We start from the raw sequence: 27,687 nt of genomic DNA, 5'->3' as shown, positions 1-27,687 counted from the left end.
AAGAGTCCGCCCCTTCCATTACTGGAAGCATGGTTTGGCCTGAAGGGGGCGTGGTTTGGCCCTCAGGGGGGCGTGGTTTCCCTCAAGCCACACCCCATATCCGCAGACCTTTCCTTTGTGGGTGTGGCTTGGTGTGGCCCCACCCCTCCGTGCTTCAGCCATGTCCATATAAGGGAGGGGAGCGCCACATGGCCGCACCCCCACCCTCTAGCGGCACAGGAGGGGGGCGTGGTTTAACGGAGACCACGCCCACATCACACATTGGTCACGCCCCCTTCCCCACAGCCTCACCCAGAGAAAGCATACCAGTCTTTTTAAGTGGGCGTGTCCTGTCCATATAAGGGTGGGGGCGTGGCCGGGGGCGTGGCCTCAGAGCAGCAGTTTCCCATTGCGGTGGATCTTGAGGATGCGGCCGAGGCGCTGTTTGGCCGTCGCCAATCCCTTCCGGGGGCGCTTCCCTGCAACACACGGGGCGCCCTCAGACCAAAGCCCCCCAAAACTCACCCCAAACCCCAATTCCCCGCCACACCGCCCTAAATCCCCCCCCAAAACCCTCTTAAATCACCCCCAAAAGCCCCCCCAAACCCCTCCTGGTCCCCAATTGTTCCCTCAAAGTCCCCCCGACCCCCAATGTCCCCCCCAAAAACCCCATAAATCCCCCACAGACCCCTAATTGCCCCCCCAATTTCCCCCCAACCCCCCCTAGACCCCCAATTTCCCCCCAAACCCCATAAATCCCCCCCAGACCCCTTAATTGCCCCCCAAATTTCCCCCCAAACCCCATAAATCCCCCCCAGGCCCCTAATTTCCCCCCAAACCCTCTTAGATCCCCAATTCACCCCCTCAAATCCCCCCCCCAGCCCCCCAATTCCACCCCCCCCGCACCCCGTTACCGTGGGGGGCGGTGGTGGCGGTGGGGGGGGGGTCGCCGCTGGCTGAGGAAGACGCCGGGGGCCATGGGGGTGGGCGCTCGCCCCGCTTGAGCCCCCCCAAACCCCCCAGCGCCCCCCGGACGAGCCGTGTACTCGTGATCGGCCAAACTTGGGGGGTACGGGGGGTCCTGGGGGGGGTCCGGCTCCAATTCTGGTCCCCCAACCTCTGTCTCGGGGTCCCCCCCGGCCTCGGGCACCGGTTCGGGCTCTTCGTCCTCCTCTTCCTCTTCCTCTTCTTCTTCTTCTTCCTCCTCCTCCTCCTCTTCCTCCTCGGGGGAGGGCGGCGAGGGGGGGCGGCGTTTGGGGGGGCCCTTCCGGCGTTGCAGCTTGCGGTGCTCCTGCGGGGAGGGGGAAAGAGGGGTCAGGGGGGGTCGGGGGGGCATTTAGGGGGTCGTTTGTGGGGGCTGGGGGGTAAGTAAGGGGTAGTCGGGGGGGTTGGGGGCGGTTGAGGGGTAATTCGGGGGGGATTGGGGGCAGTTGGGGGGTTGGGGGGCAGTTAAGGGGTAGTTCGGGGGGGTTGGGGGGCAGTTAAGGGGTAGTTTGGGGGGTTGGGGGGCATTTAAGGGGTTTGGGGGGGTAGTTGGGGGCAGTTTGGGGGGTTAGGGGGTAGTTTGGGGGGTAGTTAGGGGGCAGTTTGGGGGGGGTTGGGGGCAGTTAAGGGGTTTGGGGGGGTAGTTAGGGGGTAGTTTGGGGGGTTGGGGGGTAGTTTGGGGGGGTAGTTGGGGGCAGTTTGGGGGGTTAGGGGGTAGTTTGGGGGGCAGTTAAGGGGTTTGGGGGGTAGTTAGGGGGCAGTTTGGGGGGGTCAGTTGGAGGGGGGGTACTTAAGGGATTTTGGGGGGCAATAAGGATGTTCAAGTCCCCCCTGAACCCCCTAAAGGCCCCCAAATATCCCCCTGAGCACCATAAATGCCCTCCAAAACCTCCCAAATACCCCCCTGAACCCCTCAATTCCCCCCCAGACATCCCCCGAACCCCTCAATTCCCCCCCAGACCTCCCCCGAACCCCTCAATTCCGCCCCAAACCTCCCCCGAACCCCTCAATTCCCCCCCAACATCCCCCGAACCCCTCAATTTCCCCCCAAACATCCCCCGAACCCCTCAATTTCCCCCCAAACCTCCCCCGAACCCCTCAATTCCCCCCCAAATACCCCCTTTAGCCCCTCAATTCCCCCCCAAACCTCCCCCGAACCCCTCAATTCCCCCCCAGACATCCCCCGAACCCCTCAATTCCCCCCCCAAACCTCCCCCGAACCCCTCAATTCCCCCCCAAATACCCCCTTAAGCCCCTCAATTCCCCCCCAAACCTCCCCCGAACCCCTCAATTCCCCCCCAAAGCTCCCCCCGAACCCCTCAATTTCCCCCCAAACCTCCCCCGAACCCCTCAATTCCCCCCCAAACCTCCCCCAAACCCCTCAATTCCCCCCCAACCCTCCCCCTGAACCCCTCAATTCCCCCCCAAAGCTCCCCCGAACCCCTCAATTCCCCCCCAGACATCCCCCGAACCTCTCAATTCCCCCCCCAAACCTCCCCCTGAACCCCTCAATTCCCCCCCAAAGCTCCCCCGAACCCCTCAATTCCCCCCCAGACATCCCCCGAACCCCTCAATTCCCCCCCAACCCTCCCCCTGAACCCCTCAATTCCCCCCCAAAGCTCCCCCGAACCTCTCAATTCCCCCCCCAGATATCCCCTGAACCCCTCAATTCCCCCCCAAACCTCCCCTGAACCCCTCAATTCCCCCTCAAACCTCCCCCGAACCCCTCAATTGCCCCCCAACCCTCCCCCTGAACCCCTCAATTGCCCCCCAACCCTCCCCCCGAACCCCTCAATTCCCCCCCAGACATCCCCTGAACCCCTCAATTCCCCCCCAACCCTCCCCCCGAACCCCTCAATTGCCCCCCGGTCCCCCCAGTCGCACCTGCTGGGCCAGTTTGGCGGCGGCGGCCGCCAGCCCGGTCTCCACCGAGGCCACGCGGGTGCCCTCGCGCACGGGGCGGCTCTGACGCGGCAGCGACGGCGTCACCCGCGCTGGGAAAGAAACGGGAGGGGGTACCCCCAAAAATAGGGGGAGGGGGACCCCCCAAATTTAAGAGCTCCGAAGGGGATAGTTTAGGGGGGAGAATTTTCACTTCTAAACCAGCAGGGACCCCAAAATCCCCCCCAACCCCCCCCCCCAAGGGAACCCAAAAACCTCACCCCAGCCCCCCCAAATCCCCTAAGAACCCCAAAATCCCACCTCAGCCCCCCAAAAAACCCCAGGGGACCCCAACATCCAACCCCATCCCCCCCCCAAATGCCCCTAAGAACCCCAAAACTCCCCCCCATCCCCCCAATACCCCTTATTGAGCCCCTGGGAACCCCAAAACTCAACCCTGCCCCCCTCAGCACCCCAAACCACGCACCGCTCCCCCCAGATCTTGGGGTGCCCCCACCTTTGGGGCTCCAGGGGGCGTCATCGGTGACTTTCTTCTTTTTGGGGAGCGATTTGAGAGCGGGGTCGTCCTCGTCCGACTCCAACGAGGGATAAACTGGGGGGGGGGGAAGGAAAAAGGGGGTTCAGGAAGGAAAAGGGGGGATCAGGAAGGAATAAGGGGGGATCAGGAAGGAATAAGGGGGGTTCCGGAAGGAAAATGGGGGGTTCAGGAAGGAAAAAGAGGGGGTCAGGTAGGAAAAAGGGGGGTTCAGGAAGGAAAAAGGGGGGATCAGGAAGGAAAAGGGGGGTCAGGAAGGAAAAAGGGGGGTCAGGATGGAATAAGGGGGGATCGGGAAGGAAAAGGGGGGTCAGGAAGGAAAAGGGGGGTCAGGAAGGAAAACGGGAGGTTAGAAAGGAAAAGAGGGGTTCAGGAAGGAAAAGAGGAGTCAGGAAGGAGAAAGGGGGGTCAGGAAGGAAAAAGGGGGAGTCAGGAAGGGAAATGGGGGGTCAGGAAGGGAAAAGGGGGGGTCAGGAAGGGAAAAGGGGAGTCAGGAAGAAAAAAGGGGAGTCAGGAAGGAAAAGAAGGGGGATCAGGAAGGAAAAAGAGGGGGTCAGGAAGGAAAACGGGAGGTTGGAAGGAAAAAAGGGGGTTCAGGGAGGAAAAAGGGGGATCAGGAAGGAAAAGGAGGGGTTCAGAGAGGGTAATAAATATCGGGGTCCCCCCAAACCCCCCGACTCACTGTACTCGGCGTCTTTGAAGCAGGCGCCCAGGCTGTCCTGCTCGTCCAGGCTGCCGTCGTCCTCGCTGTCGGTGCTTCGGGGGGCGCCGGGGGGGGCGCGTCGGGGCCCCCCCGAAATCCCGGCCCCCCCTCGTTCGGGCCCTGAACCCCCAGACCAACCCCAAGTCGGGGGGCCCAGGGGGGTCCCCGCGGGGAGGTTGGCCATGCACAGCATCCCCTGGATGGCTTCCCGCGTGCTGGGGGAGGCGGGAGCCTCGCTGGGGGGGGCAAAGCCATCAGGGGGGACCCCAAAACCACAGGCAACACCCCCACACCTCGAAGACCCCCCCAGGAACCCCCCAAACTTCATCTCCCATCTTTAAACCCTCCAGGATCCCCCCAAAACCTCATCCCCCCCCTTTAAGACCCCCCAAAACCTCATCCCCCCCTCTTTAAGGCAACCCCAGGACCCCCAAACCTCATCCCCCCACTTTAAGACCCCCCAAAACCTCACCACACCCCCATTTAAGGCAACCCCAGGACCCCCAAACCTCATCCCCCCACTTTAAGACCCCCCAAAACCTCACCACACCCCCATTTAAGGCAACCCCTGGACCCCCCAGGACCCCCAAATCTCATCACCCCCTTTAAGACCCCCCAAAACCTCACCCTCCCCTATTTAAGGCAACCCTGGACCCCCCAGGACCCCCAAAACCTCATCCCTCACCCTTAAGACCCCCCAAATTCCATCCCTCCCCCTCTTTAAGACCCCCCCAGGACCCCTCCAAACTCATCCCCCCACTTTAAGACCCCCCCAAAACCTCACCCCCCCCCCAATCCCCCCCAAGACCCCCCCAAACCTCATCCCTCCGCTTTAAGATCCCCCCAGGACCCCCCAAAACCTCATCCCCCCCTCTTAAGACCTCCCAAGACCCCCTCAACGGCCCCCCCAAAAACCTTTTAGGGACCCGCAATCCCCCCCAATGCCCCCCCAAACCCTTTAGGGCCCAAATACCACCCCCCCCCCGGGCCCCCCCTCACCCGATGGGGGGGTACTCGGAGCCCCCCACTTGCCGGCTGGCCTTGAGCAGGTCCAGGAGTCCCCCCCCCTCCTCCTCTTCCGTCGTGTAATCCTCCTGAGGGACCCCAAAAATTACACACTGCCCCTGCACCCCAAAACCCGACCCCCCCCCAGACTCCCCCCACTGCCCCCCAAGTGCCCCCACCCCAAAACCCCCCTCTAGGAGCCCCCCAAGTTCCCCTTCCACCCCCAAACCCCCACTTTAACCCCTCTAAGCCCCCACCTTTGCACCCCCAAACCCCTCCAGGACCCCCCAAATCCCCCCTTACACCCCCAAACCCCTCCAAGACTCCTTCCCTGCCCCCCAAGTGCCCCCCTCGCACCCCAAAACCCTTCCAGGACCCCCTCAGCCCCCCCAAACTCCTTCTTTAACCCCCCTAGACCCACACCCAAGTCCCCCCTTATACCCCCAAACCCTCACTTTAACTCCTCTAAGCCCCCCCCTTGCACCCCCAAACCCCTCCAGGGCCCCCCCACTGCCCCCCCAAGCGCCACCCCCCTCCCAACACCCCCCGGGACCCCCAAATCCCTCCCCCGTACCTCGATATCGAAGTCGACCTCTCCCGGCTCGCGGACGCGGTTGGGGTCGGAGCAGGGTTTGGCGCGGGGGAGCTTACGGGGGAGTCCTGAGGGGGGAATTTGGGGGGACCCCAAGTTTGGGGGGGGGGCTACAAAGGGGCGAGGCACCACCAGCCCCCCCAAAATGGGAGTTGGGGGGGAGTTGAGGGGGGTAAGAGAGGATTTAGGGGGGCTAAAACGGGATTGAGGGGAGAATAAGGGGGTAATGGGGGAGAATTTGGGGTGCGGGGGGGGTTGGGGGGTCCCCAAGTTTGGGGGGGCCAGTGAGGGGGGCCAGCCCCCCCAAAATGGGAGTTGGGGAGGTTATGGGGGGGATTGGGGGGGGTTAAGAGGGGACTGGGGGAGAATTTGGGGGTCCGGGGGGCACTTGGGGGGCTCAAAGTGGGGGTCTTGGGGTGATGGGGTCACTTGGGGGGCAGTGGGAGGGTCAAAGGGGGTTTTGGGGTGCAGTGGGGGGTCAAAGGGGGGTTTTGGGGTGATGGGGGGGGTCAAAGGAGGGTTTGGGGGGGCAGTGGGGGGTTCAAACGGGGGGTTTGGTGGCCGGGGGGGGCACTTGGGGGGCAGTGGGGGGCTCAAAGGAGGGTTTTGGGGGGCAGTGGGGAGTCAAAGGGGGGTTTTGGGGTGCTGGGGGGGTCCCCACTCACGGGGGGGGGCGTCGGGGGCCGCGCCGGGGGGGGGTCTCGTCGATCTGCAGCTCCTCTTCAGAATCCACGGGGGGGGACGGGGAATGGGGGGGGCCCGGGGGACCCCAAAATCCACCCCGGCGGGACCTGGGGGGGGGAATATTGGGGACCCCCTGAGTGCCCCCCAAAACCCCCACTTCGACCCCCAAATGCCCCCTAAACCCCCCTTTAACCCCCCGAGTGCCCCCCAAAACCCCCACTTTGCTCTCCAAGTGCCCCCCAAACCCCCCTTAACCCCGAGTGCCCCCCAAAACCCCCCTCTTTGACCCCCAAACCCCCCTTTGACCCCCCGAGTGCTCCCCAAAACACCCACTTTGTCCCCCAAGTCCCCCCCAAACTCCCCTTTAACTCCCCAAGTGCCCCCCAAAACCCTCACTTTGCTCTCCAAGTGCCCCCAAACACCCCTTAACCCCGAGTGCCCCCCAAAACCCCCTCTTTGACCCCCAAGTGCCCCCAAACCCCCCTTTAACCCCCGAGTGCCCCCCCAAACCCCCACTTTGCCCCCCAAGTGCCCCCCAAACTCCCTCTCTGACCCCCCAAATTCCCCTCGAAACCCCCCCCTTTGCCCCCAAAACTCACCGTCCCCCCCCGTTTTGCAGCCCAGTTTCGGGGTCTCCCCCCTCGGATTCAGGGTCTGTGTCTTCGCCGCTGGAACTCGGGGGGTCCTGGGGTGGGGGGGACACCCCAATATTGAGAGGGGACCCCAATATTGAGGGGAGCCCCCCCCCCCTCAAAAAACCCTCCTCGCCCCCTCCTCACCTCCTGGTCTGGGGGTTTTGGGGGTGGGGGGCGTCGGGGCCCCCCCTTTTTCGCAGGGGGAGGCAGCGGGCGGGGGGGCCCAAAGTGGGACCCCGACTTCCCAGCGCTCTGCTGGAACAGCTCCTGCCAAAACCAGTATGAACCAGTATAAACCAGCATAAACCAGTATAAACCAGTAACCATCAACGCACATTCCCCCCCACACGTCACCCCATAACCACCAGGGACCCCTCCCAGTGCCTCCCAGTACCCCCAAACCCCCTCCCAGTGCCCTCAAACCCCCTCCCAGTCCCTCCCAGTGACCCCAAACCCCCTCCCAGTGCCTCCTAGTGACCCCAAATCCCCTCCCAGTCCCTCCCAGTGCCCCCAAACGCCCTCCCAGTGCCCTCAAACCCCCTCACAGTGCCCCCAAACCCCCTCCCAGTGCCTCCCAGTGCCCCCAAACGCCCTCCCAGTGCCCCCAAACCCCCTCCCAGCGACCCCAAACCCCCTCCCAGTGCCTCCCAGTACCCCCAAACCCCCTCCCAGTGACCCCAAACCCCCTCCCAGTGCCTCCCAGTACCTCCAAACCCCCTCCCAGTGACCCCAAACCCCCTCCCAGTCCCTCCCAGTGACCCCAAACCCCTTCCCAGTGACCCCAAACCCCCTCCCAGTCCCTCCCAGTGCTCCCAGTCCCACCTCCACCAGTCGGATCTCCTTCGCCAGCTCCTTGATGAGCTGCCCGGGCTTCACATTTTCGGGGATCTCGTGTTCGTGCTCCCCCAAAACCTCGATTTTGGGGTGCCAGGGAAGGATTAAAATTGGGGGGGGGCCTCCCTGCAGACCCCCCCCACCTACCAGCCCCCCCAAAACTGGGAGGGACCCCCAAAATCCTCCCTGTACCCCAAAACTGGCTCTTTCCTCCCCAAAACCACCTCATAGCCCCCCCCAAATCCCCTTGTAGCCCCCCAAAAAAACCTCGTAGCCCTCCAAGCCCCCTCGTAGCCCCCCTTAGGGCCCCCCAAAAACCACGGGGGACCGCCAAAATCCTCCCTGCACCCCAAAACCTGGCTCTTTCCTCCCCAAAACTCCCTCGTAGCACCCCTGTAGCCCCCTCATATCCCCTCGTAGCCCCCCAAAAACCCCTCGTAGGCCCCCAAAAACCCCTCATAGCCCCTCCAAGTGCCCCCCCACAAAACACGGGGCCCCCCAAAACTGCCCCCCGGTACCTCCTTGCGGGTCCATGCGCGGAAGGCGGCGGTGAGGGCTCGCGCCCCGTGAACCAAGTACGCGGCCGGGTGCCGGCGGTTCTCCCGCAGCCCTGGGGGGGGCAGAAAGGGGGGTCAGGGGGGCACCCCAACATTTTGAGGGAGGCCTTGGAGAGTGGGATCCCCAAAACTGGGCTGGGACCCCAAAAAGTGGGGCTGGGACCCCAAGACCCCCCCCAAAACCAGGCTGAGTCCCCCAAAAATGGGGATGGGGCCCCCAAACCACCCTCAGATACACCTGAGCACGCTCAGGACCCCCTTGGGACCCCCAGAACCTCCCCAAGATGAGGCCAAAGACCCTCAAAACCCCATAAGATGTGGTTGAAGACCCCCCAGGACTCCCTTGGGGTTCCCAGAGCCCCCCCGAGATGTAGTTTAGGACCCCAGAACCCCCCTGAGATGCAGTTGGGGTCCTCCAGGACCCCCTCGGGAACCCCAAATGCCCCCAAGATGAGGTTGAGAACCCTCAGAACCCCCCTGAGATGTGGTTGGGGGCCTCCAGGATCCCCCTGGGACCCCCAAATGCCCCCAAGATGAGGTTGAGAACCCTCAGAACCCCCCTGAGATGTGGTTGGGGGCCTCCAGGATCCCCTTGGGACCCCGGAGCTCCCCAAGATGAGGTTGAGGACCCCCCAGAACCCCGCTAGGATGGAGTTGAGGACCCCCCAGCCTCCCAAACTGGGGGTACACCCACCTCGGAAGGTGTCCAGGAGGTGCCTCCCCACGTACCAGCAGATGGTCTCGAAGTTGGGGAACTTGAAGAGGTCGGCGGTGCTGAGGCGCCGCTCGATCTCGTACGCCCTGGGGTGGGGGGGACACGAGGAGCACTTGGGGGGCGCCCCACACCTGCGGGGGGGGCTCTGAGGGATCTCGTGGCCCCTCCAATCACCCTCAAACCACCCCAAATCTGCACCAAATCGCCCCAAATTGCAGCAAATCCACCCAAACTGCACCCAATCGCACCAAATCCACCCAAACTGCACCAAATCTGCCCAAATCCCCCCAAACTTCCATCAAATCCCCCCAAATTGCACCAAATCCCCCCCAAATCTGCTGCAAACTGCAACAAATCCACCCCGAATCCAAAGTGCTCCAAACCCCCCAAAATCCCCCCAAACCCCCTTCTCGGTCCCCCAAATCCACCCCAAACTCCCCCAAATCCCCCCACAGCCCCCCAATGCCCTCCCAGCCCCCCAAATCCCCCCCAAACCCTCTCTCAGCCCTCCAAATCCACCTCCCAGCCCCTCAAATCCCCCCCAAACTCCCCCAAATCCCCCCAAACCCCCTTCTCGGTCCCCCAAATCCAACCCAAATTGCACCAAATCCCCCCCAAACTCCCCCAAATCCCCTCCCAGACCACCAATACCCTCCCAGCCCCCAAATTCCTCTCTCAGCCCCCTAAATCCACCTCCCAGCCCCCCAAATCCCCCCGAAACCCTCTCTCAGCCCCCTAAATCCACCTCCCAGCCCCCCAAATCCCCCCCAAACCCTCTCTCAGCCCCCTAAATCCACCTCCCAGCCCCCCAAATCCCCCCCAAACCCTCCCTTAGCCCCCTAAATCCACCTCCCAGCCCCCCAAATCCCCCCCAAACTCCCCCAAATCCCCTCCCAGACCCCCAAATCCCCCCACAGCCCCCTAAGTCCACCTCCCAGCCCCTCAAATCCCCCCCAAACTCCCCCAAACTGCCCCAAATCCCCCCCAAACTGCCCCAAATCCCCCCCAAGATCCTCTCCCAGCCCCCCCAAAATCCACTCACTTGAGCTGCATCTCAATGTTGAGGCTGTGCAAGAAGTTGCCCCCGAAAGCCAAGCAGTCGACGGGGGTGAGCACGGCGTGGATCCATCCTGACGGGCGAAGACCACGAGCAAGAGGTGTGGGGCGGGGGGACCCCCAAAACGGGACGGGGGGGGATTTGGTGTGGGTTGGGGGGGCAACGGGGTGGATTTAGGGGAGTTTGGGGTGGATTTTAGGGGATTTGGGAGGGATTTGGGGGGCTGGGAGGGGGTTGGGGGGATTTTGGGTGCTACGGGGTGGATTTAGGGGGATTTGGGGGAGTTCAGGGTGGATCTAGGATGATTTGCAGTGTGTTTAAGGGGACTTGGGGGGATTTGGGGGACTGTGGAGTGGATTTGGGGGGCTGTAGGGTAGATTTGGGGGAGGTCAGGGTGTATTTGGGGGGGATTTGGGGGGATTTGAGGAGGATTTAAAGGGATTTGGGGTGGATTTGGGTGGACGTGGGGTGTATTTAAGAGGATTTGGGGGGCTGGGAGGGCATTGGGGGGATCTGGGGGAGTTCCGGGGGGATTTGGGTTGGATTTAAGGGGATTTGGGGTGCATTTAAGGGTCTGTGAGTGGATTTGGGGGAATTTCAGGGTGGATTTGGGGGAGTTCAGGGGGGATTTGGGGGAATTTCAGGGTGGATTTGGGGGAGTTCAGGGGGGATTTGGGGCAATTCGAGGTGGATTTAAGGCGCTTTGAGGTGGATTTTGGGGGGCTATGGGGTGGATTTGGGGTCCCCCCCACCCCGTACCGGTGGGGATGAAGAGGGTCTGCCCCTGGCGCAGGGGGCAGCGATAGCAGCGATCCACTTGGTCCCCAAAGAAGAGTTCGCTGCGGCCGCGGGAGCTGCTCCACGCCTCGAACAGACACAGGTTGGCGGCCGTGGGGCGAACCAGGTAGAAGATCTTCTCGCCCTGGTTGGGGGGCAGCCGTGGGGCAGCCGTGGGGCAGCTATGGGGCAGCCCTGGGGCAGCCGTGGGGCAGCCGTGGGGCAATCGTGGGGCAGCCGTGGGGCAGCCCTGGGGCAGCCCTGGGGCAATCGTGGGGCAGCTATGGGGCAGCCGTGGGGCAGCCCTGGGGCAGCCGTGGGGCAATCATGGGGCAGCTGTGGGGCAGCCGTGGGGCAACCGTGGGGCAACCGTGGGGCAGCTGTGGGACAGCCGTGGGGCAGCTGTGTGGCAGCTATGGGGCAACCGTGTGGCAGCTGTGGGGCCCCAAACTCATTTTAAATCACCTTTAACCCCCCTGAACCCCCCAAATCCCACTTAAACCCCCTCTAAAAACCCCAAATCCCCCCAAACCTCCTCGAACCACCCCATAGCCCCCCCAAACCCACTTTAAATCACTCTCAACCCCCCTGAACCCCCCAAATCCCCTTTAGACCCTCTCTAAAACCCCCAAATCCCCCCTAAAACCCCTTGAACCACCCCACAGCCCCCCCAAACCCACTTTAAATCACCCTTAAACCCTCTGAACTCCCCCAAATCCCCCCTAAACCCCTTCAAACCACCCCACAGCCCCCCCAAATTCACTTTGAATCACCCTTAACCCTTCTGAACTCCCCCCAAATCCCCTCTAAACCCCTTCAAACCACCAAATAGCCCCCCCAAACCCACTTTAAATCACCCTCAACCCCCTGAAGCCCCCCCAACTCTCCCCTAAATCGCCCCAAACCCACTTTAAATCACCCTTAACCCCTCTGAACTCCCCCGAATCCCCCCTAAATCCCCTCTAACCCCCCCAAATCCCCCCAAACCCACTTTAAATCACCCTTAACTCCTCTGAACCCCCCAAATCCCCCTTAAACCCCCTCTAAAACCCCCAAATCCCCCCTAAACCCCTTCAAACCACCCCACAGCCCCCCAAATTCACTTTAAATCACCCTTAACCCTTCTGAACTCCCCCCAAATCCCCCCAAACCCCCTTGAACCACCCCACAGCCCCCCCAAACCCACATTAAATCACCCTCAACCCCCCCGAACCCCCCAAATCCCCCCTAAACCCTCTCTAACCCCTCCCAATACCCCCCGAAACCCCCTCGTACCCTGAGGACGTGGTACCAGACGGAGGTGCCCCCGGAGTCGATGTGGAAGTCGGTGTAGCTGTCGCGGGCGCCCATCAGGCAATACTTCTGCACGCTGGGACGCTCGCACGCCGACTCCCCCGGCCAAAGGTTTTCCACCCACGAAAGCTTCCGGACGATGCGCGGCGTCTCCACCAGGTTGGAAAGGCTGAGGAGGTAAAACGAGAGGGTTATTGGGGGGGGAATTCCCAGTTTGTGAGGGCTTAGGGGGGATTTTGGGGGGGGGTGGAAGGGGTTTAATGTTGATTAGGGGGGATTTGGGGGGACTGCAGGGGGTGAATTTGCAGCAAATCGAGGGATTTAGGCTAAATTGGGGGGTATCCGGCACAAATCGAGGACTTTGGGGGGAATTTGGGGTGATTTGAGGAGATTCGGGACTGGATTAGGAGGTGAATAGGATGAGATTTGGGGGAAACTGTGGGATTTGGGGTGAATTTGGGGCGATTAGGGGTGAATTGGGGACAAAACGAGGGAAGTGGGGTGAATTTGGAGCGATTTAGGGGTGAATTGGGGCAAAACGAGGGATGTGGGGGGAATTTGGGGCAATTTAGGGGTGAATTGGGGACAAAACGAGGGATGTGGGGGGAATTTGGGGCGATTTAGGGGTGAATTGGAGGCAAAATAAGGGAAGTGGGGTCACTTTGGGGCGATTTAGGGGTGAATTGGGAGCAAAACGAGGAATGTGGGGGGAATTTGGGGCGATTTAGGGGGAATTGGGGCAAAACGAGAGATGTGGGGGGAATTTGGGATGATTTAGGGTTGAATTTGGGGCGATTTGGGGTGAATTGGTGCAAATGAGGGATTTGGGGTGAATTTGGGGCGATTTAGGGGTGAATTGAGGGCAAAACGAGGGATGTGGAGGGAATTTGGGGCAATTAGGGGTGAATTTGGGGCGATTTAGGGGTGAATTGGGGCAAAACGAGGGACGTGGGGTGAATTTGGGGCGATTTAGGGGTGAATTTGAGGCAAAATGAGGGACGTGGGGGGAATTTGGGGCGATTTAGGGGTGAATTTGGGGCGATTGGGGTGAATTGGGGGTAACTGGAGGTGAATTGGGAGCAAAACGAAGGCTTTGGGGTGGGTTTGGGGCGAATTGGGGGCGATTCGGGGCCGATCGAGAGCTCCGCGGCCGTCTGAGGCGATTCCGTCGGGAATCTGTGAGGGGTTCGAGGGCCGCGGGGGCGTTGCGGAGGGGTCACTGCCGCTCCGGGGCCGCTCCGGGGCCGCACCGGGTGTCGGAGAACTCGAGGCGGGTGAGGTTGAGGACGCGGTCGCGCCGAGAGCCGCTCAGATACGCCACGAAGTCGCTGAGGCGAAGGCGCAGCTCCGTTTGGCGCCAAACGTCCTGCACGGACACCTCCTTGGCGGCCCCTGCGCGCCAAAACGCCGCCTCAGACCCCGGCGCGCGCGGGGGGGGGCCTCGAAACCGCCGGGGGGAGTGGGCGCGAATGGGGGGGGGACCTCGAAACCGCCGGGGGAGTGGGCGCGAATGGGGGGAGGGGGACCTCGAAACCGCCGAGGGGGGCCTCGAAACCGCCGGGGCAGTGGGCGCGAATGGGGGGGGGCCTCGAAACCGCCGGGGGGGGCCTCGAAACCGCCGGGGGAGTGGGCGCGAATGGGGGGGGACCTCGAAACCGCTGGGGGGGGCCTCGAAAAAGCACCCCTGAACCCCAAAAATGGGCAGAGGGACCCCAAAAACCACCTCTGAACCCCAAAAGTGGGCCAAGGGACCCTAAAAACCACCCCTGAACCCCAAAAATGGACAGAGGGACCCTAAAAACCACTCATGAACCCCAAAAATGGGCCGAGGGACCCTAAAAACCACCGCTGAACCCCAAAAATGGGCAGAGGGACCCCAGAAATGGGCAGAGGGACCCCAAAAACCACTCCTGAACCCCAAAAATGGACGGAGGGACCCCAAAAACCACCCCTGAACCCCAAAAATGGGCGGAGGGACCCCCAAACCACATCCCGGGACCCCAAAAATGGACCAAAGAACCTCAAAAATGGACCCAGGGAACCCAAAAACCACCTCCTGAACCCCAAAATCCACCCAGAAAAGCCTCCAAGACCCCAACGTTGGTCCTCTTGGACCTCAAAGACCTCCAAGGCCCCAACGTTGGTCTTCATGGATCTCAAAGACCTCAAAGACCCCAACTTTGGTCTTCGTGGACCTCAAAGACCTCAACGTTGGTCTTCGTGGACTTCAAAGACCCCAACGTTGGTCCTCGTGGACCTCCAAGACCCCAACGTTGGTCTTCGTGGATCTTAAAGACCTCCAAGACCCCAACGTTGGTCCTTGTGGACCTCCAGGACCTCAAAGACCCCAACGTTGGTCTTCGTGGACCTCAAAGACCTCCAAGACCCCAACGTTGATCTTCTTGGATCTCAAAGACCTCCAAGGCCCCAACATTGGTCCTCGTGGACCTCCAGGACCTCCAACTCACCCACGTAGTGCTCGACGTCGCGGGGGGTGAAGGTGGGCGGTGGGAGGGTCATGCCAAGGCCCTCTTTACGGGCCACCAGGATGGGGACGCTGAAGGTCTTCTCCTCCAGGTACTCCACGGTCAGCTGAGCCCCACTGGGCCGTAAGAGGACCTCATCGGCGCTGGAGGTGAGAGGATGGACCACCTATGGACCTTCTGGAGACCCTCCAGAGGCCACCGAGGCGCCTCTGGAGCTCCTCAAGGGCCACGTGGAGAAGGACGTGGACCTCCTCGAGGTTCTCCAGAAGGTTCTCGTGGTGGTTCCGTGAAAAACATGGACTCCGTGAAGGGTTTTATGGGGACCCAAAAGGAGAGATGGACCCAAGAGGTCCTCAAGGAGCAGATGGAGAATCATATGGACCTCCTCGAGGTTCTCCAGAAGGTTCTCCTGATGGTTCCATGAAAAACATGGACTCCGTAAAGGGTTTTATGGGGACCCAAAAGGAGAGATGGACCCGAGAGGTCCTCCAGGAGCAGATGGAGAAGGACATGGACCTCCTCCAGGTTCTCCAGAAGGTTCTCCTGATGGTTCCATGAGGAACATGGACCCCATAGGGGGTTCTATAGGGACCCAAGGGGAGATATGGACCCGAGAGGTCCTCGAGGAGCAGATGGAGAAGGACATGGACCTCCCCGAGGTTCTCCAGAAGGTTCTCCTGGTGGTTCCACGAGGAACGTGGCTCCTATGGATCCCATAGTGGGTTCCTCGAGGGCCCCAACACGTCCCTATGGGTCCCACCACGGCTCTATAGGGCTCTATAGGTTCTTCAGTGGGGCTGAAGCTCCTCGAGGTTCTACGAGGGCTCTATAGGGGCTCCTCCATCACTGCCCAAAGGGCTCCTATAGGGTCTGTCGGGACCTATAGGGGCTCCGGGGGCGCCTCAGCAGCTCACACAGGGCCCTATAGCGCCCCTATAGACCCCACAGGGCCCTATAGCGCCCCGAGAGACCCTATAGACCCCACAGGGCCCCTATAGCACCCCAATAGACCCTATAGACCCCACAGGGCCCCTATAGCGCCCCTATAGACCCCACAGGAGTCCCTATAGACCCAAGTGTGGCTCTCTGCCCCCCAAGTGTGGGTCCCTGACCCCCAGTGTGTGTCCCTGCCCCCCAAGTGTGGCTCTCTGCCCCCCCAGTGTGGGTCTCTGCCCCCCAAGTGTGGGTCTCTGCCCCCCAAGTGTGGGTCCCTGCCCCCCCAGTGTGGGTCCCTGCCCCCCCAAGTGTGGGTCCCTGCCCCCCAAGTGTGGGTCCCTGCCCCCCAGGTGTGGGTCCCTGCCCCCCAGGTGTGGGTCTCTGCCCCCCCAGGTGTGGGTCCCTGCCCCCCAAGTGTGGGTCTCACCTGGGGAAGGGGCGGGCGCGCAGCTCGCGGATGAAGGCCGGGCTGCCGGCGCGGTTGGGGGGCAGCGGCCGTGGGGCGGAGCGGCGGCGCTTCACTGCGGGGAGGGGGGACGTGGGGGGCACGTGGGGGGCTGCCCCAGAGCGACCCACACAGCCCAGCCCCATAGCTGCCCCATAGCCGCCCCCCAGCTGCCCCATAGTGCCCCACAGACACCCCCCAGCCCCACAGCTGCCCCATAGCCGCCCCATAGACACCCCCCAGACCCATAGACACCCCATAGCTGCCCCATAGCCACCCCCACAGCCCCATAGCCGCCCCACAGCTGCCCCCCAGCCCCATACCTGCCCCATAGCCGCCCCCACAGCCCCATAGCTGCCCCACAGCCACCCCATAGCTACCCCACAGCCACCCCATAGCCACCCCATAGCCACCCCCCAGCCCCACAGCTGCCCCATAGCGCCCCATAGCCACCCCCCAGCCCCACAGCTGCCCCACAGCTGCCCCACAGCCGCGTCACTCACTGACGGAGGGTCCGCGCCGTGGGGCGCACGAGGGGCAGTGGTAGAGGTCGATCTCGGCGGCCGCTTCCTCCTCCACCCCCACACAGCTGCACCAGTAACGCACCAGTAACACCAGTAACGCACCAGTGACGCCACGCCGACACCCCCAGTGGGATCCCAGTAACACCAGTGACCTCCCAGGAGGCTCCCAGTAACACCAGTAACACCCCAGAGACCTCCCAGTGACACCAGTGACCTCCCAGAGGTCTCCCAGTGCCCTCCCAGTGCCCCCCAGAGCTCTCCCAGTGCCCCCCAGTGCCCTCCCAGTGCCCCCCAGTGCCCCCCAATCCCTCCCAGTTCCCCCCAGTGCCCTCCCAGTGCCCACTCAGTCCCTCCCAGTGCCCTCCCAATCCCTCCCAGTCCCCTCCCAGTCCCTCCCAGTGCCTCCCAGTGCCTCCCAGTCCCTCCCAGTCCCCTCCCAGTGCCCTCCCAGTGCCCTCCAGTCCCCTCCCAGTGCCTCCCAGTGCCCACCTGCCGTGGAACCAGTCCTGGCAGCCATCGCACTCGATCATGAACCGGGTGACATCGTAGGGGAGGCGGCACAGGCAGTACACGGGCACCGAGGCCATGGCCCCTATAGGGCCCCTATAGACCCCTATAGATCCCCCCTAACCCCACCCCCCACCCCAGGACATCTGCCTCACCCCTATAGACCCCTATACCCCCCCTCACCCCTATAGACCCCTATACCCCCCCTCACCCCTATAGACCCCTATACCCCCCCCTCACCCCTATAGACCCCTATACCTCCCCCACCCCTATAGACCCCTATACCCCCCCTCACCCCTATAGACCCCTATACCCCCCCCACCCCTATAGATCCCTATACCCCCCCTCACCCCTATAGATCCCTATACCCCCCCCCTTTCCCCCCTCTATTTTCTATAGGGACCCCCCCTATAGGCACTTATCCCCCCCCTTCTCCCCTATAGGCTTCGACCCCCCCGTAAGGGCCACCCCGAGTCTCCCTATAGGGCCTTAAGGGGCACAATGTGCTCTCCCCAAGATCTATAGGGGCTCCTCCTGCTCTATAGGACCCTGAGAACCCCCCCAGGGATCTATAGGGTCTCCCCTGCTCTATAGGGTCCCGAGACCCACCCCCTTACAGCGCTCTATAGGGGCTGCCCTGCTCTATATGGACTGGGGACCCCCCAAAAACGCCTCTAAATCCCCCCCAAAGAGATCTATAGGGTTCTCCCTGCTCTATAGGGCCCTAAGGCACCCCCTAAAAGGGTCTATAGGGCCCTGAGACGCCCTCTTACAGCGATCTATAGGGGCTGCCCTGCTCTATAGGACCCTGAGACGTCCCTGACAGGGCAGCTATAAGCGCTGGCAGCCACTAAAGCACCTATAGATCTCTGGGGCAGCCCCCAAACGGCTCTATAGGGTCTTCCCTGATCTATAGGGGCTGACCCCCCCCCCCCCCAAGGCATCTATAGGGGCTGCGATCCCCCCAAAGGATCTATAGACGCCCCCAAAGCGATCTACAGAGCCTCCCCTGCTCTATAGGGTCCGAAGGCACCCCCTAAAAGAATCTATAGGTCCCCGAGACCCCCTCCGACAGGGATCTATAGGGTCTCCCCCGCTCTATAAGGGCTTCCCCCCCCTAAATCCCCTACAGACCCCCCGAGACACCCCTTAACAGCCCCTCGGGGTTCCCCTTCGTCTCTCAGGGCGCCCCTCCTCGTTTCTATAGGGCCCTTTGAGCCCCTATAGGGCCCTCCCCCGCCTCGCGGCCTGCAGGGTCCCGCGAAGCCTGCGCCCCCCCCCCCCGCCAGGGCCTGTCTGTAGGCCGCCAGGCCCCGTCGGCCGCTCCCGAGGCCGCCGCCGCCCGCTCCGCCGCCCCTTCCCGGTCACCGCCGCCCGTTGCCGGTGTGGCGTCGGTCCCGCCGCTGCTTCCGCGGGTCCCGCGGGCTCCGGCCGACCCGGGAAAGTTTGATTCAAACACGGAAACGGAGCGGGAAAAGGCGTGGCCCAGGCGGCCATTTTGACCGCTCCGAGACGCCATCTTGAGAAGGTCGCCGCGCGCCATCTTGGGGAGGGCACGACCTCACGCCATTAGGCGAGAGGCTGCGCCATCTTGGGAGTGGCGGCCATTTTGAGGAGGGCGCGGCTTTACTCCTCCCCACAGGCAGTGACGCCATTTTGTCGGGGGCACCGCCATTTTGGGAGTGGCAGCGCGGCGGCCATGTTGGGAGCGGCGCCTCCTTTGACTTCTCTGTTTCTGCGGGTTTTTAGTCGCTTTTTTAACGGTTTTTCACGTTTTTTTAACGGGTTCGTTAAAATGGGGGTTTGGGGGGAAAAGAAAAGAGTGAGGGAGCGAGAGGTTGGGGTGAAAGGAGGTGGTTTGGGGGCTAAAAATTGGGATTAAAGCGCGTCAGGGAGGGAGAAAGAGGGGAAAAGGGGGAAAAGTGGGGGTTTGGGGTGAAAAAAGGGGGTTTTGGGATGGAAAAGTGGGGGTCACTTAGGGGAGGGGGAGTGAAAAAGGGCAGGAAAGGCCAAAACTGGGGGTTTGGGGTGAAATGAAGGGGTTTTTGGAGTTGAAAATTGAGTTCATCCTTTGGGAGGAGAAAAAGGCGGGAAAATAGCCCAAAATAGGGGAGTTTGGGGTGAAATGAGGGGATTTGGGGACTGAAAATTGGGGTTCCGCCTCTGGAAGAGGAAAAGGGAGGAAAATGGCCCAAAATAGGGGAGTTTTGGGGTGAAATGAGGGGATTTGGGGACTGAAAATTGGGGTTCAGCCTCTGGAAGGGGAAAAAGGGAGGAAAATGGCCCAAAATAGGGGAGTTTTGGGGTGAAATGAGGGGGTTTGGGGACCGAAAATTGGAGTTCAGCCTCTGGAAGGGGAAAAGGGAGGAAAATGGCCCAAAATAGGGGAGTTTTGGGGTGAAATGAGGGGGTTTGGGGACCGAAAATTGGAGTTCCGCCTCTGGAAGGGGAAAAAGGGAGGAAAATGGCCCAAAATAGGGGAGTTTTGGGGTGAAATGAGGGGATTTTGGGACTGAAAATTGGGGCTCACACCCTGGAGGGGAAAAAGTGGAGGAAAATGGCCCAAAATAGGGGAATTTTGGGGTGAAACGAGGGTTTTTGGGGACTGAAAGTTGGGGTTCAGCCTCTGGAAGGGGAAAAAGGGAGGAAAATGGCCCAAAATAGGGGCTTTGGGGACTGAAAATTGGGGTTCAGCCTCTGGAAGAGGAAAAGGGAGGAAAATGGCCCAAAATAGGGGCTTTGGGGACTGAAAATTGGGGTTCAGCCTCTGGAAGAGGAAAAGGCGGGAAAATAGCCCAAAATAAGGGAATTTTGGGGTGAAATGAGGGGATTTGGGGACTGAAAATTGGGGTTCAGCCTCTGGAAGGGGAAAAGGGGAGGAAAATGAGCCAAAATGGGGGAATTTTTGGGTGAAATGAGGGGTTTTGGGGACTGAAAATTGGGGTTCACGCTCTGGAAGGGGAAAACGGAGGCAAATGGCCCAAAATAGGGGAGTTTTGGGGTGAAATGAGGGGTTTTGGGGACTGAAAGTTGGGGTTCAGCCTCTGGAAGGGGAAAAGGGAGGAAAATGGCCCAAAATAGGGGAATTTTGGGGTGAAAGAGGGGATTTTTGGGACTGAAAATTGGGGCTCACACCCTGGAAGGGAAAAAGTGGAGGAAAATGGCCCAAAATAGGGTCCATTTGGGGAGGAAAATGGCCCAAAATAGGGGAATTTTGGGGTGAAATGAGGGGATTTGGGGACTGAAAATTGGGGTTCAGCCTCTGGAAGGGGAAAAGGGGAGGAAAATGGCCCAAAATAGGGAAGTTTTGGGGTGAAATGAGGAGATTTGGGGACTGAAAATTGGGGTTCAGCGTCTGGAAGGGGAAAAAGGGAGGAAAATGGCCCAAAATAGGGGAGTTTTGGGGTGAAATGAGGGTTTTTGGGGACTGAAAGTTGGGGTTCAGCCTCTGGAAGGGGAAAAGGGAGGAAAATGGCCCAAAATAGGGGAGTTTTGGGGTGAAATGAGGGGATTTGGGGACTGAAAATTGGGGTTCAGCCTCTGGAAGCGGAAAAAATGGAGGGAAAAAAATGGCGCGTGGGGAGGAGGATAAACCCACAGGAGTGTAAACACATACACGAGAACGGTGATTTGTAACCGACCAAATTGTGCCGAGTTTTAGATGCAACGGAATGTGGTGTATGTGAGGAGCTCAGGAAGAGCAATACAGACCCCCAGGAACCCTATAGAGACCCCCAGGAACCCTATAGAGACCCCACGAGCCCTATAGAGACCCCCAGCAGCCCTATAGAGACCCCCAGGAGCCCTATAGAGACCCCCCGAGCCCTATAGAGACCCCCAGAGCCCTATAGAGACCCCCAGCAGCCCTATAGAGACCCCCAGGAACCCTATAGAGACCCCCAGGAGCCCTATAGAGACCCCCAGGAACCCTATAGAGACCCCACGAGCCCTATAGAGACCCCCAGCAGCCCTATAGAGACCCCCACGAGCCCTATAGAGACCCCCAGGAGCCTTATAGACCCCCCCATGAGCCATATAGAGACCCCCAGGAGCCTTTCAGGACCCCCATGAGCCCTATAGATATCCCCAGGAGTCCTGTAGAGCCCCCCTGGAGCCTTATAGAGCCCCCCAGGACCTCTATAGAGCCCCGCAGGAGCCATTCAGGAGCCCTATAGAGCCCCCCAGGACCCCTATAGAGACCCCTAGGAGCCCCCTCGGAAGCCCCTCAAGCCCCACCCCCTCATCTCCTGGCCACGCCCCCATGTATCTTAGCCACGCCTCCGACTGAAACCACGCCCCTCCGGCAGACCCCGCCCCCCTCGCAGCCCCAATGACGTCACGCGGAGCCTCGCGCTTTGCGGGGGGGGGGAGAGAAGGGCGTTTATTGAGAAGCTTCTGGGGTGAATCCAGCGGGTTTGGGGCGCTGTGACGTCATCGGGGGGGGCTCAGTCCTCTGAGAGGGATCAGGAGGGGATGGGGAGGGGGGCTGAGAACCCTCTGCACCCCCATAACACCCACTGGACCCTCCCTCGCTATTCCCCACCCCACCCCATTTTGCCCCCCCCATAGGGGTCCCCCCATAGGGGTCCCCCACACCCCATAGGTGATCCCTCATATAGGTTAATTCCCCCCCCTATTTCGCCCCCCCTGCCCCATAGGGGGTCCCTCCCCCATTTTGCCCCCTCCCACCCCATAGGGGGGACCCCCACCAATTCACACCCAACCCCCCACAGGGGTGTCCCCCCCTATTTCGCCTCCCCCACCCCATAGGGGACCCCCCCCCAATTCACCCCCCCCACCCCATGGGGGTCTCCATTTCACCCCCCATTTCACCCCCCCCACCCCATAGGGGTCCCCATTTCCCACCCCATAGGGTCCCCCCCATAGGGGTCCCCCCCTATTTCGCCCCCCCCTCACCGTGGGGCGCGGGGCAGCCCCTCCCCCCCTCGCAGGGCTGTTTCTCCTCCAGGCGCAGTCTCTGCCCGTCCAGGGGGGGGCACCGCGGCCGGGGGGACCCCCAGAAACGCACTCGAGATGGGGTGCTGGAGCCCACCGGGGTCACCCACAGCCTGGCGTGGGGGGCACAGACCCATAGAGCCTGCCCCATAGAGCCTGCCCCATAGCCCCCCACTGCCCCATAGCCCCCCACTGCCCCATAGAGCCACCCAATAGCCCCCCCATTGCCCCATACAGCCACCCCATAGCCCCCCCACTGCCCCATAGAGCCCCCCCATAGCCCCACACTGCCCCATAGCCCCCCCACTGCCCCATAGAGCCACCCCATAGCCCCCACACTGCCCCATAGCTCATCCTGACCCCATAGCCCCCCCACTGCCCCATAGCTCCTCCTGAGCCCATAGCCACCCCCACTGCCCTATAGCTCCTCCTGCCCCATAGCCCCCCCCACTGCCCCATAGCTCCTCCTGCCCCATAGCCGCCCCACACTCACGGGTAGTCGGGGTAGACGGGTTGGCACTCGCGCGTGCGGCTGCGTGTGGGGCTGGCCCCACACGGGGGGGTGCAGAGGCTCCAGGAGCTCCAGTCCGACCAGTTCCCCTCCACTGGGGCACAGGGAGGGGTCACCGCACCGACCCATAGATCCCAGCCCCATAGATCCACCATAGCCATAGGGTGCTGTGGGGCAGCTCTGCAGCTCCCTAGAGCAACTATAGGGCAGCTATAGGGTACCGTGGGGCAACTATACAGCTCCATAGGAAAGCTATAGGGTGCTATAGGGCTCCATAGGGTGCTATGGGGCTCCATGGGGTGCTATAGGGTTCCATAGGGCAGCTCTGAGGTGTTATAGGGCACTGTGGGGCAGCTCTAGGCTTCTATAGGGCAGCCATAGAGCGCTACAGGGTGCTATGGGGCAGCTCTGGGGCTCCATAGGGCAGCCGTAGGGCACTATAGGGTGCTATGGGGCAGCTCTGGGGCTCCATAGGGCAGCCGTAGGGCACTATAGGGTGCTATGGGGCAGCTCTGGGGCTCCATAGGGCAGCCATAGGGCACTATAGGGCGCTGTGGGGCAGCTCTGGGCCTCCATAGAGCAGCCATAGGGCGCTATAGGGTGCTGTGGGGCAGCTCTGGGCCTCCGTGGGGCAGCTCCAAGGCGCTATAGGGTGCTATGGGGTAGCTCCGGGCCTCCATAGGGCAGCTCCAAGGCGCTATAGGGCGCCGTGGGGCAGCTCCAAGGCACTATAGGGTGCTGTGGGGCAGCTCTGGGGCGCCGTGGGTCACTCACGCAGGCAGTGCTGGATGTTGTAGCAGGCGTGGACCTGGATGGTGCCACCGTCCTCATCCGTGGGGCAGGGCGGCCCCCCTGGCCGGCGCCCCACACATTCCCGTGTGCGCCGCTGCTGCCCCACGGCCTCCTGGCAGCTCAGCTGGCCCCATAGCGGCCGCACGCAGGGGGACCACGCGCCCCACGGTGACCAGCGCGGCACATCTGGGAGGGGGAAAGGACAAGGGGGAGATGTGGGGCACCCCATAGCTCACTCATAGCCCCCCTACTGCCCCACTGACCCCCAATTCCCCAGAGCTGACCCATAGACCCCCATTGACCCATAGGTGACCCATAGACCCTCCACTGCCCCATAGATCCCCATTGACCCATAGCCCCCCCACTGCCCCATAGATCCCTGCTGACCCATAGCCCCCCCACTGCCCCATAGATCCCCATTGACCCATAGCCCCCCCACTGCCCCATAGATCCCCGCTGACCCATAGCCCCCCACTGCCCCATAGATCCCCATTGACCCATAGCCCCCCACTGCCCCATAGATCCCCATTGACCCATAGCCCCCCCACTGCCCCATAACCCCTCAAACCCGTCAGCCCTCCCCAACAGCCGCACGTCCACCTCTAAACCCCGCCCCCTCCCTCAGGCCCCGCCCCCTCACCCGGGCAGGGCCCGTGCGGCCCGCAGAGCTCGCGCCTGGTGCCGTTGCCATAGCAACCGCGGCCGCCATGCTGGGGGGCGGGGGAGTCGCACGCGCGCACCCACGTGACCGCTCCCAGCCCGCACGTGACCGGGCAGGGGGAGGCGGGGGCCCAGGAGCCCCACGAGCCGTCCACTAAGGGGGGGGTGTCACGTGACCCTCGGGGCACATTCACCCCCCCCAGTTTGGGGGGTTCCCCCCCAGTTTGGGGATCCTCCCGATCTCCTTTTGCCTCCCCAGACCCCCCGACCCCCTATTCCCCTGTGACCCCCACCTACCCCTGGGGTGTCCCCCCACTTTGGGGTCCCCCCCCATATCGCGGTCCCCCCATATATAACGGTGTACCCCCATATTGCGGTTCCCCCCATATCGCGGTGTCCCCCCCCATATCGAGTCGTCCCCCCCATACCGCGATCCCCCCCATATCGTGGTTTCCACACCTATGTCGCGGTGTGCCTCGGGTCGTCCATATCCCATATCGGGTCGTCCCTCCCATATCGCGGTGTCCCCCCATATATCGCGGTGTCCCCCGCCATATATCGCCGTGTCCCTCCATATATCGCCGTGTCTCCCCATATATCGCGGTGTCCCCCCATATATCGCCGTGTTCCCCCATATATCGCGGTGTCCGCCCATATATCGCGGTGTCCCCCGCCATATATTGCCGTGTCCCCCCATATATCGCCGTGTCTCCCCATATATCGCGGTCCCCCCCCTTATGTCGCGGTACCCCTCTCTCACCGGGGCAGGGCACCACTCCCGGGCAGCTCTGCCGCTCGGAGCCGTTCCCCCCGCACGGGGCTCCCGGCGGCTCCTCCGAGGGGGGGGGCGAATCGCAGCTCCGACTCCGGATTCGCTCCGGATCGGGAGCCCCCGCGGTGCGGCAGCTCCGGGAGCAGCTGCTCCAGGGCCCCCACGGCCCCCAGGAGCCCCCCACTGCGGGGAGAGGGGAGCACTGGGAGGGACTGGGGGCGACTGGGAGGGGATGGGAGCACTGGGAGGGACTGGGAGGGGACTGGGAGGGACTGGGAGGGACTGGGAGGGGACTGGGGGGGACTGGGAGGGACTGGGAGGGACTGGGAGGGGATGGGAGGGACTGGGAGGGACTGGAAGGGACTGGGAGGGGATGGGAGGGACTGGGAGGGGATGGGAGGAGACTGGGAGGGACTGGGAAGGACTGGGTGGGGATGGGAGGGACTGGGAGGAGACTGAGTGGGGATGGGAGGGATTGGGAGGAGACTGGGAGGGACTGGGAGGAGACTGGGAGGGGACTGGGAGCACTGGGAGGGGATGGGAGGGGATTGGGAATGGATGGGAGGGGATGGGAAGGGACTGGGAACACTGGGAGGGACTGGGAGGAGATTGGGAGCACTGGGAGGGGATGGGAAGGGGTGGGAGGGGAGTGGGAAGGACTGGGAGGAGATTGGGAGCACTGGGAGGACACTGGGACGGGGCGGGCACAGGGCGGGCGCTAGGACCGCTCGGCTCCCTCCCTCCCTCCCTCTCCCCGCCCCTCACCTGGGCACGCGACCAGGGGGGCGGTACACATCCGGGTCTCTCGTTCGGGGCCCTCGCCGCAGCCCCCCCCGCAGCGGGGGGCGGGGTCGGAGCAGGTGCGGCCTCGCCATTGGCTGCCGCTGCCGCACGTGACCGAGCAGGGGGACCAGGGCCCCCACCCCGACCACGCGCCGGGCTCTGGTCACGTGGAGTGGATGGTGCGCGGGTCACGTGGGGGGGAGGAGCAGGGAGGGAGCCGCGCGGGTCCTAGCGCCCTCCCAGTGTCCCATCCCTCCCAATCTCCTCTCAATCCCCTCCCAGTGCCCCCCAGTCCCTCCCAGTTCCCCCCCCACTGCTCCCAGTTCCCCCCCAGTGCTCCCAGTGCCGTACCGGGGCAGCAGGGCAGGTCGCAGCGGCGCCGCTGCCACTCTCGGGGCTCCCCGGGGCCTTCGGGGCTCCGTCCTCTCCCCCTCAGCTCCGTCCCCGTCCCGCAAAGCGCCGCACAGCCGCTCCAGGGCCCCCACGGGCCCCACGCGCCGGGCCTGGCGACAGCGGCACGCGATGGCCCCCGGTGGCCCCCGACGGCCTTCAGTGGCCCTCGATGGCCCTCAGTGGCCCTCGATGGCCCCCAATGGCCTTCAATGGCCCCCAATGGCCTTCAGTGGCCCTCGATGGCCCCCAATGGCCTTCAATGGCCCTCAATGGCCCCCAATGGCCTTCAGTGGCCCTCGATGGCCCTCAGTGGCCTTCAATGGCCCCCGGTGGCCCCCAACGGCCTTCAGTGGCCCTCAATGGCCCCCGATGGACTTCAATGGCCCTCAATGGCCCCCAATGGACTTCAATGGACCTCAGTGGCCCTCAATGGCCTTCAATGGCCCTAAATGGCCTTCAATGGCCCTCAAAGGACCTCAATGGCCTTCAATAGCCCCCAATGGCCCTCGATGGCCCCCAACAGCCTTCAGTGGCCCCCAATGGTCTTCAATGGCCCTCAATGGCACTGAATGGCCCTCAATGGCCCTCAATGGCCTTCAGTGGCCCTCAATGGCCCTCAATAGCACTGAATGGCCCTCAATGGCCTTCAATGGCCCTCAATGGCACTGAATGGCCCTCAATGGCCTTCAATGGCCTTCAATGGCCCTCAATGGCCCCCAATGGCCTTCAATGGCCCTCGATGGCCTTCAATGGCCTTCAATGGCCCTCAATGGCCCCCAATGGCCTTCAATGGACCTCAATGGCCTTCAATGGCCCTCAATGGCCCTCAGTGGCCTTCAATGGCACCCAATGGCATTTAATGGACTTCAATAGCCTTCAACAGCCCTCAATGGCCCTAAACGGCCTTCAATGGACCTCAGTGACCTTCAATAGCCTTCAATGGCCTTCAATGGCCCTAAATGGCCCCCAATGGCACTCGATGGCCCCCAACAGCCTTCAATGGCCCTCGATGGCCTTCAATAGCCCTCAATAGCCCCCAATGGCCTTCAATGGCCCTCAATGGCCTTCAATGGCCCCCAATGGCCCCCAACGGTCTTCAATGGCCCTCAATGGCCCTCAATGGCCCCCAGTGGCTCACGGTGGCCATGATGGCACCCAATGGCACCCGATGTCACCCAATGGTGACCAATGGCCCCCATGTGCCCGCGGTGGCGGTGGTGACGCACCGGCAGGGGTGGCAGAGCCCATGGGGACGGCGTCGGTACCAATAGGAGGGGTTGAGGCAGCACTGCGCCAACGGCACCGCCCGGTCGAGCAGCGGCTCCGCACACGGCTGCGTCCCCACGAAGCACAGCACGGACACCGAGCCTGGAGGGGACACCGAGCCTGGAGGGGACACCGGGGACACTGAGCCTGGAGGGGACACCGAGCCTGGAGGGGACACCGGGGACACCGAGCCTGGAGGGGACACCGAGCCTGGAGGGGACACCGAGCCTGGAGGGGACACCGGGGACACCGAGCCTGGAGGGGACACCGAGCCTGGAGTGGACACCGGGGACACTGAGCCTGGAGGGGACACCGAGCCTGGAGGGGACACCGGGGACACCGAGCCTGGAGGGGACACCGAGCCTGGAGGGGACACTGAGCCTGGAGGGGACACCGGGGACACC

At 62.5% G+C, this 27,687-nt stretch overlaps 2 protein-coding genes across 2 annotated transcripts; both read right to left on the bottom strand.

Moving 5' to 3' along the window:
- Window positions 1-12: 12 nt before the first annotated feature.
- On the bottom strand, window positions 13-17,263 carry LOC128849674 (histone lysine demethylase PHF8-like). Its single transcript, XM_054052146.1, is given in 21 exon segments — window positions 13-458; window positions 886-1,270; window positions 2,848-2,957; window positions 3,362-3,457; window positions 4,083-4,339; window positions 5,103-5,197; window positions 5,683-5,893; window positions 6,366-6,491; window positions 6,984-7,069; window positions 7,164-7,286; window positions 7,842-7,931; window positions 8,372-8,463; window positions 9,105-9,211; window positions 10,168-10,255; window positions 10,942-11,104; window positions 12,235-12,421; window positions 13,503-13,644; window positions 14,721-14,881; window positions 16,102-16,195; window positions 16,623-16,708; window positions 17,133-17,263. Coding segments are annotated over 21 exon segments (2,886 nt in total). The 5' UTR covers window positions 17,231-17,263; the 3' UTR covers window positions 13-369.
- Window positions 17,264-21,513: 4,250 nt separating this feature from the next.
- On the bottom strand, window positions 21,514-25,775 carry CFP (complement factor properdin). The gene is made up of 7 exons (XM_054052247.1): window positions 25,607-25,775; window positions 24,830-25,024; window positions 24,050-24,223; window positions 23,392-23,595; window positions 22,600-22,711; window positions 22,068-22,219; window positions 21,514-21,603 (listed from the first exon to the last, which is right to left on the bottom strand). The coding sequence occupies exons 1-7, from the start codon at window positions 25,635-25,637 to the stop codon at window positions 21,596-21,598; spliced, it is 876 nt and encodes a 291-aa protein (XP_053908222.1). The 5' UTR covers window positions 25,638-25,775; the 3' UTR covers window positions 21,514-21,595.
- Between the last annotated feature and the right edge of the window lie 1,912 nt (window positions 25,776-27,687).

This window comes from Cuculus canorus, chromosome 32 (assembly GCF_017976375.1).
Source record: "Cuculus canorus isolate bCucCan1 chromosome 32, bCucCan1.pri, whole genome shotgun sequence".
Classification (NCBI taxonomy): Eukaryota; Metazoa; Chordata; class Aves; order Cuculiformes; family Cuculidae; genus Cuculus; species Cuculus canorus.
This window is presented reverse-complemented; position numbering and strand designations above follow the sequence as displayed.

Bases quoted from the DNA above. Each gene is read 5' to 3' on its own strand.
- CFP (XM_054052247.1), bottom strand. From the start codon at position 25,637: ATGTGTACCGCCCCCCTGGTCGCGTGCCCAG. The intron at 25,025-25,606 runs GTGAGGGGCGGG...CTCTCCCCGCAG, and splicing joins CCCCCTGGTCGCGTGCCCAG to TGGGGGGCTCCTGGGGGCCG. The intron at 23,596-24,049 runs GTGAGGGGGCGG...TCCCCCTCCCAG, and splicing joins GCCGCACGGGCCCTGCCCGG to ATGTGCCGCGCTGGTCACCG.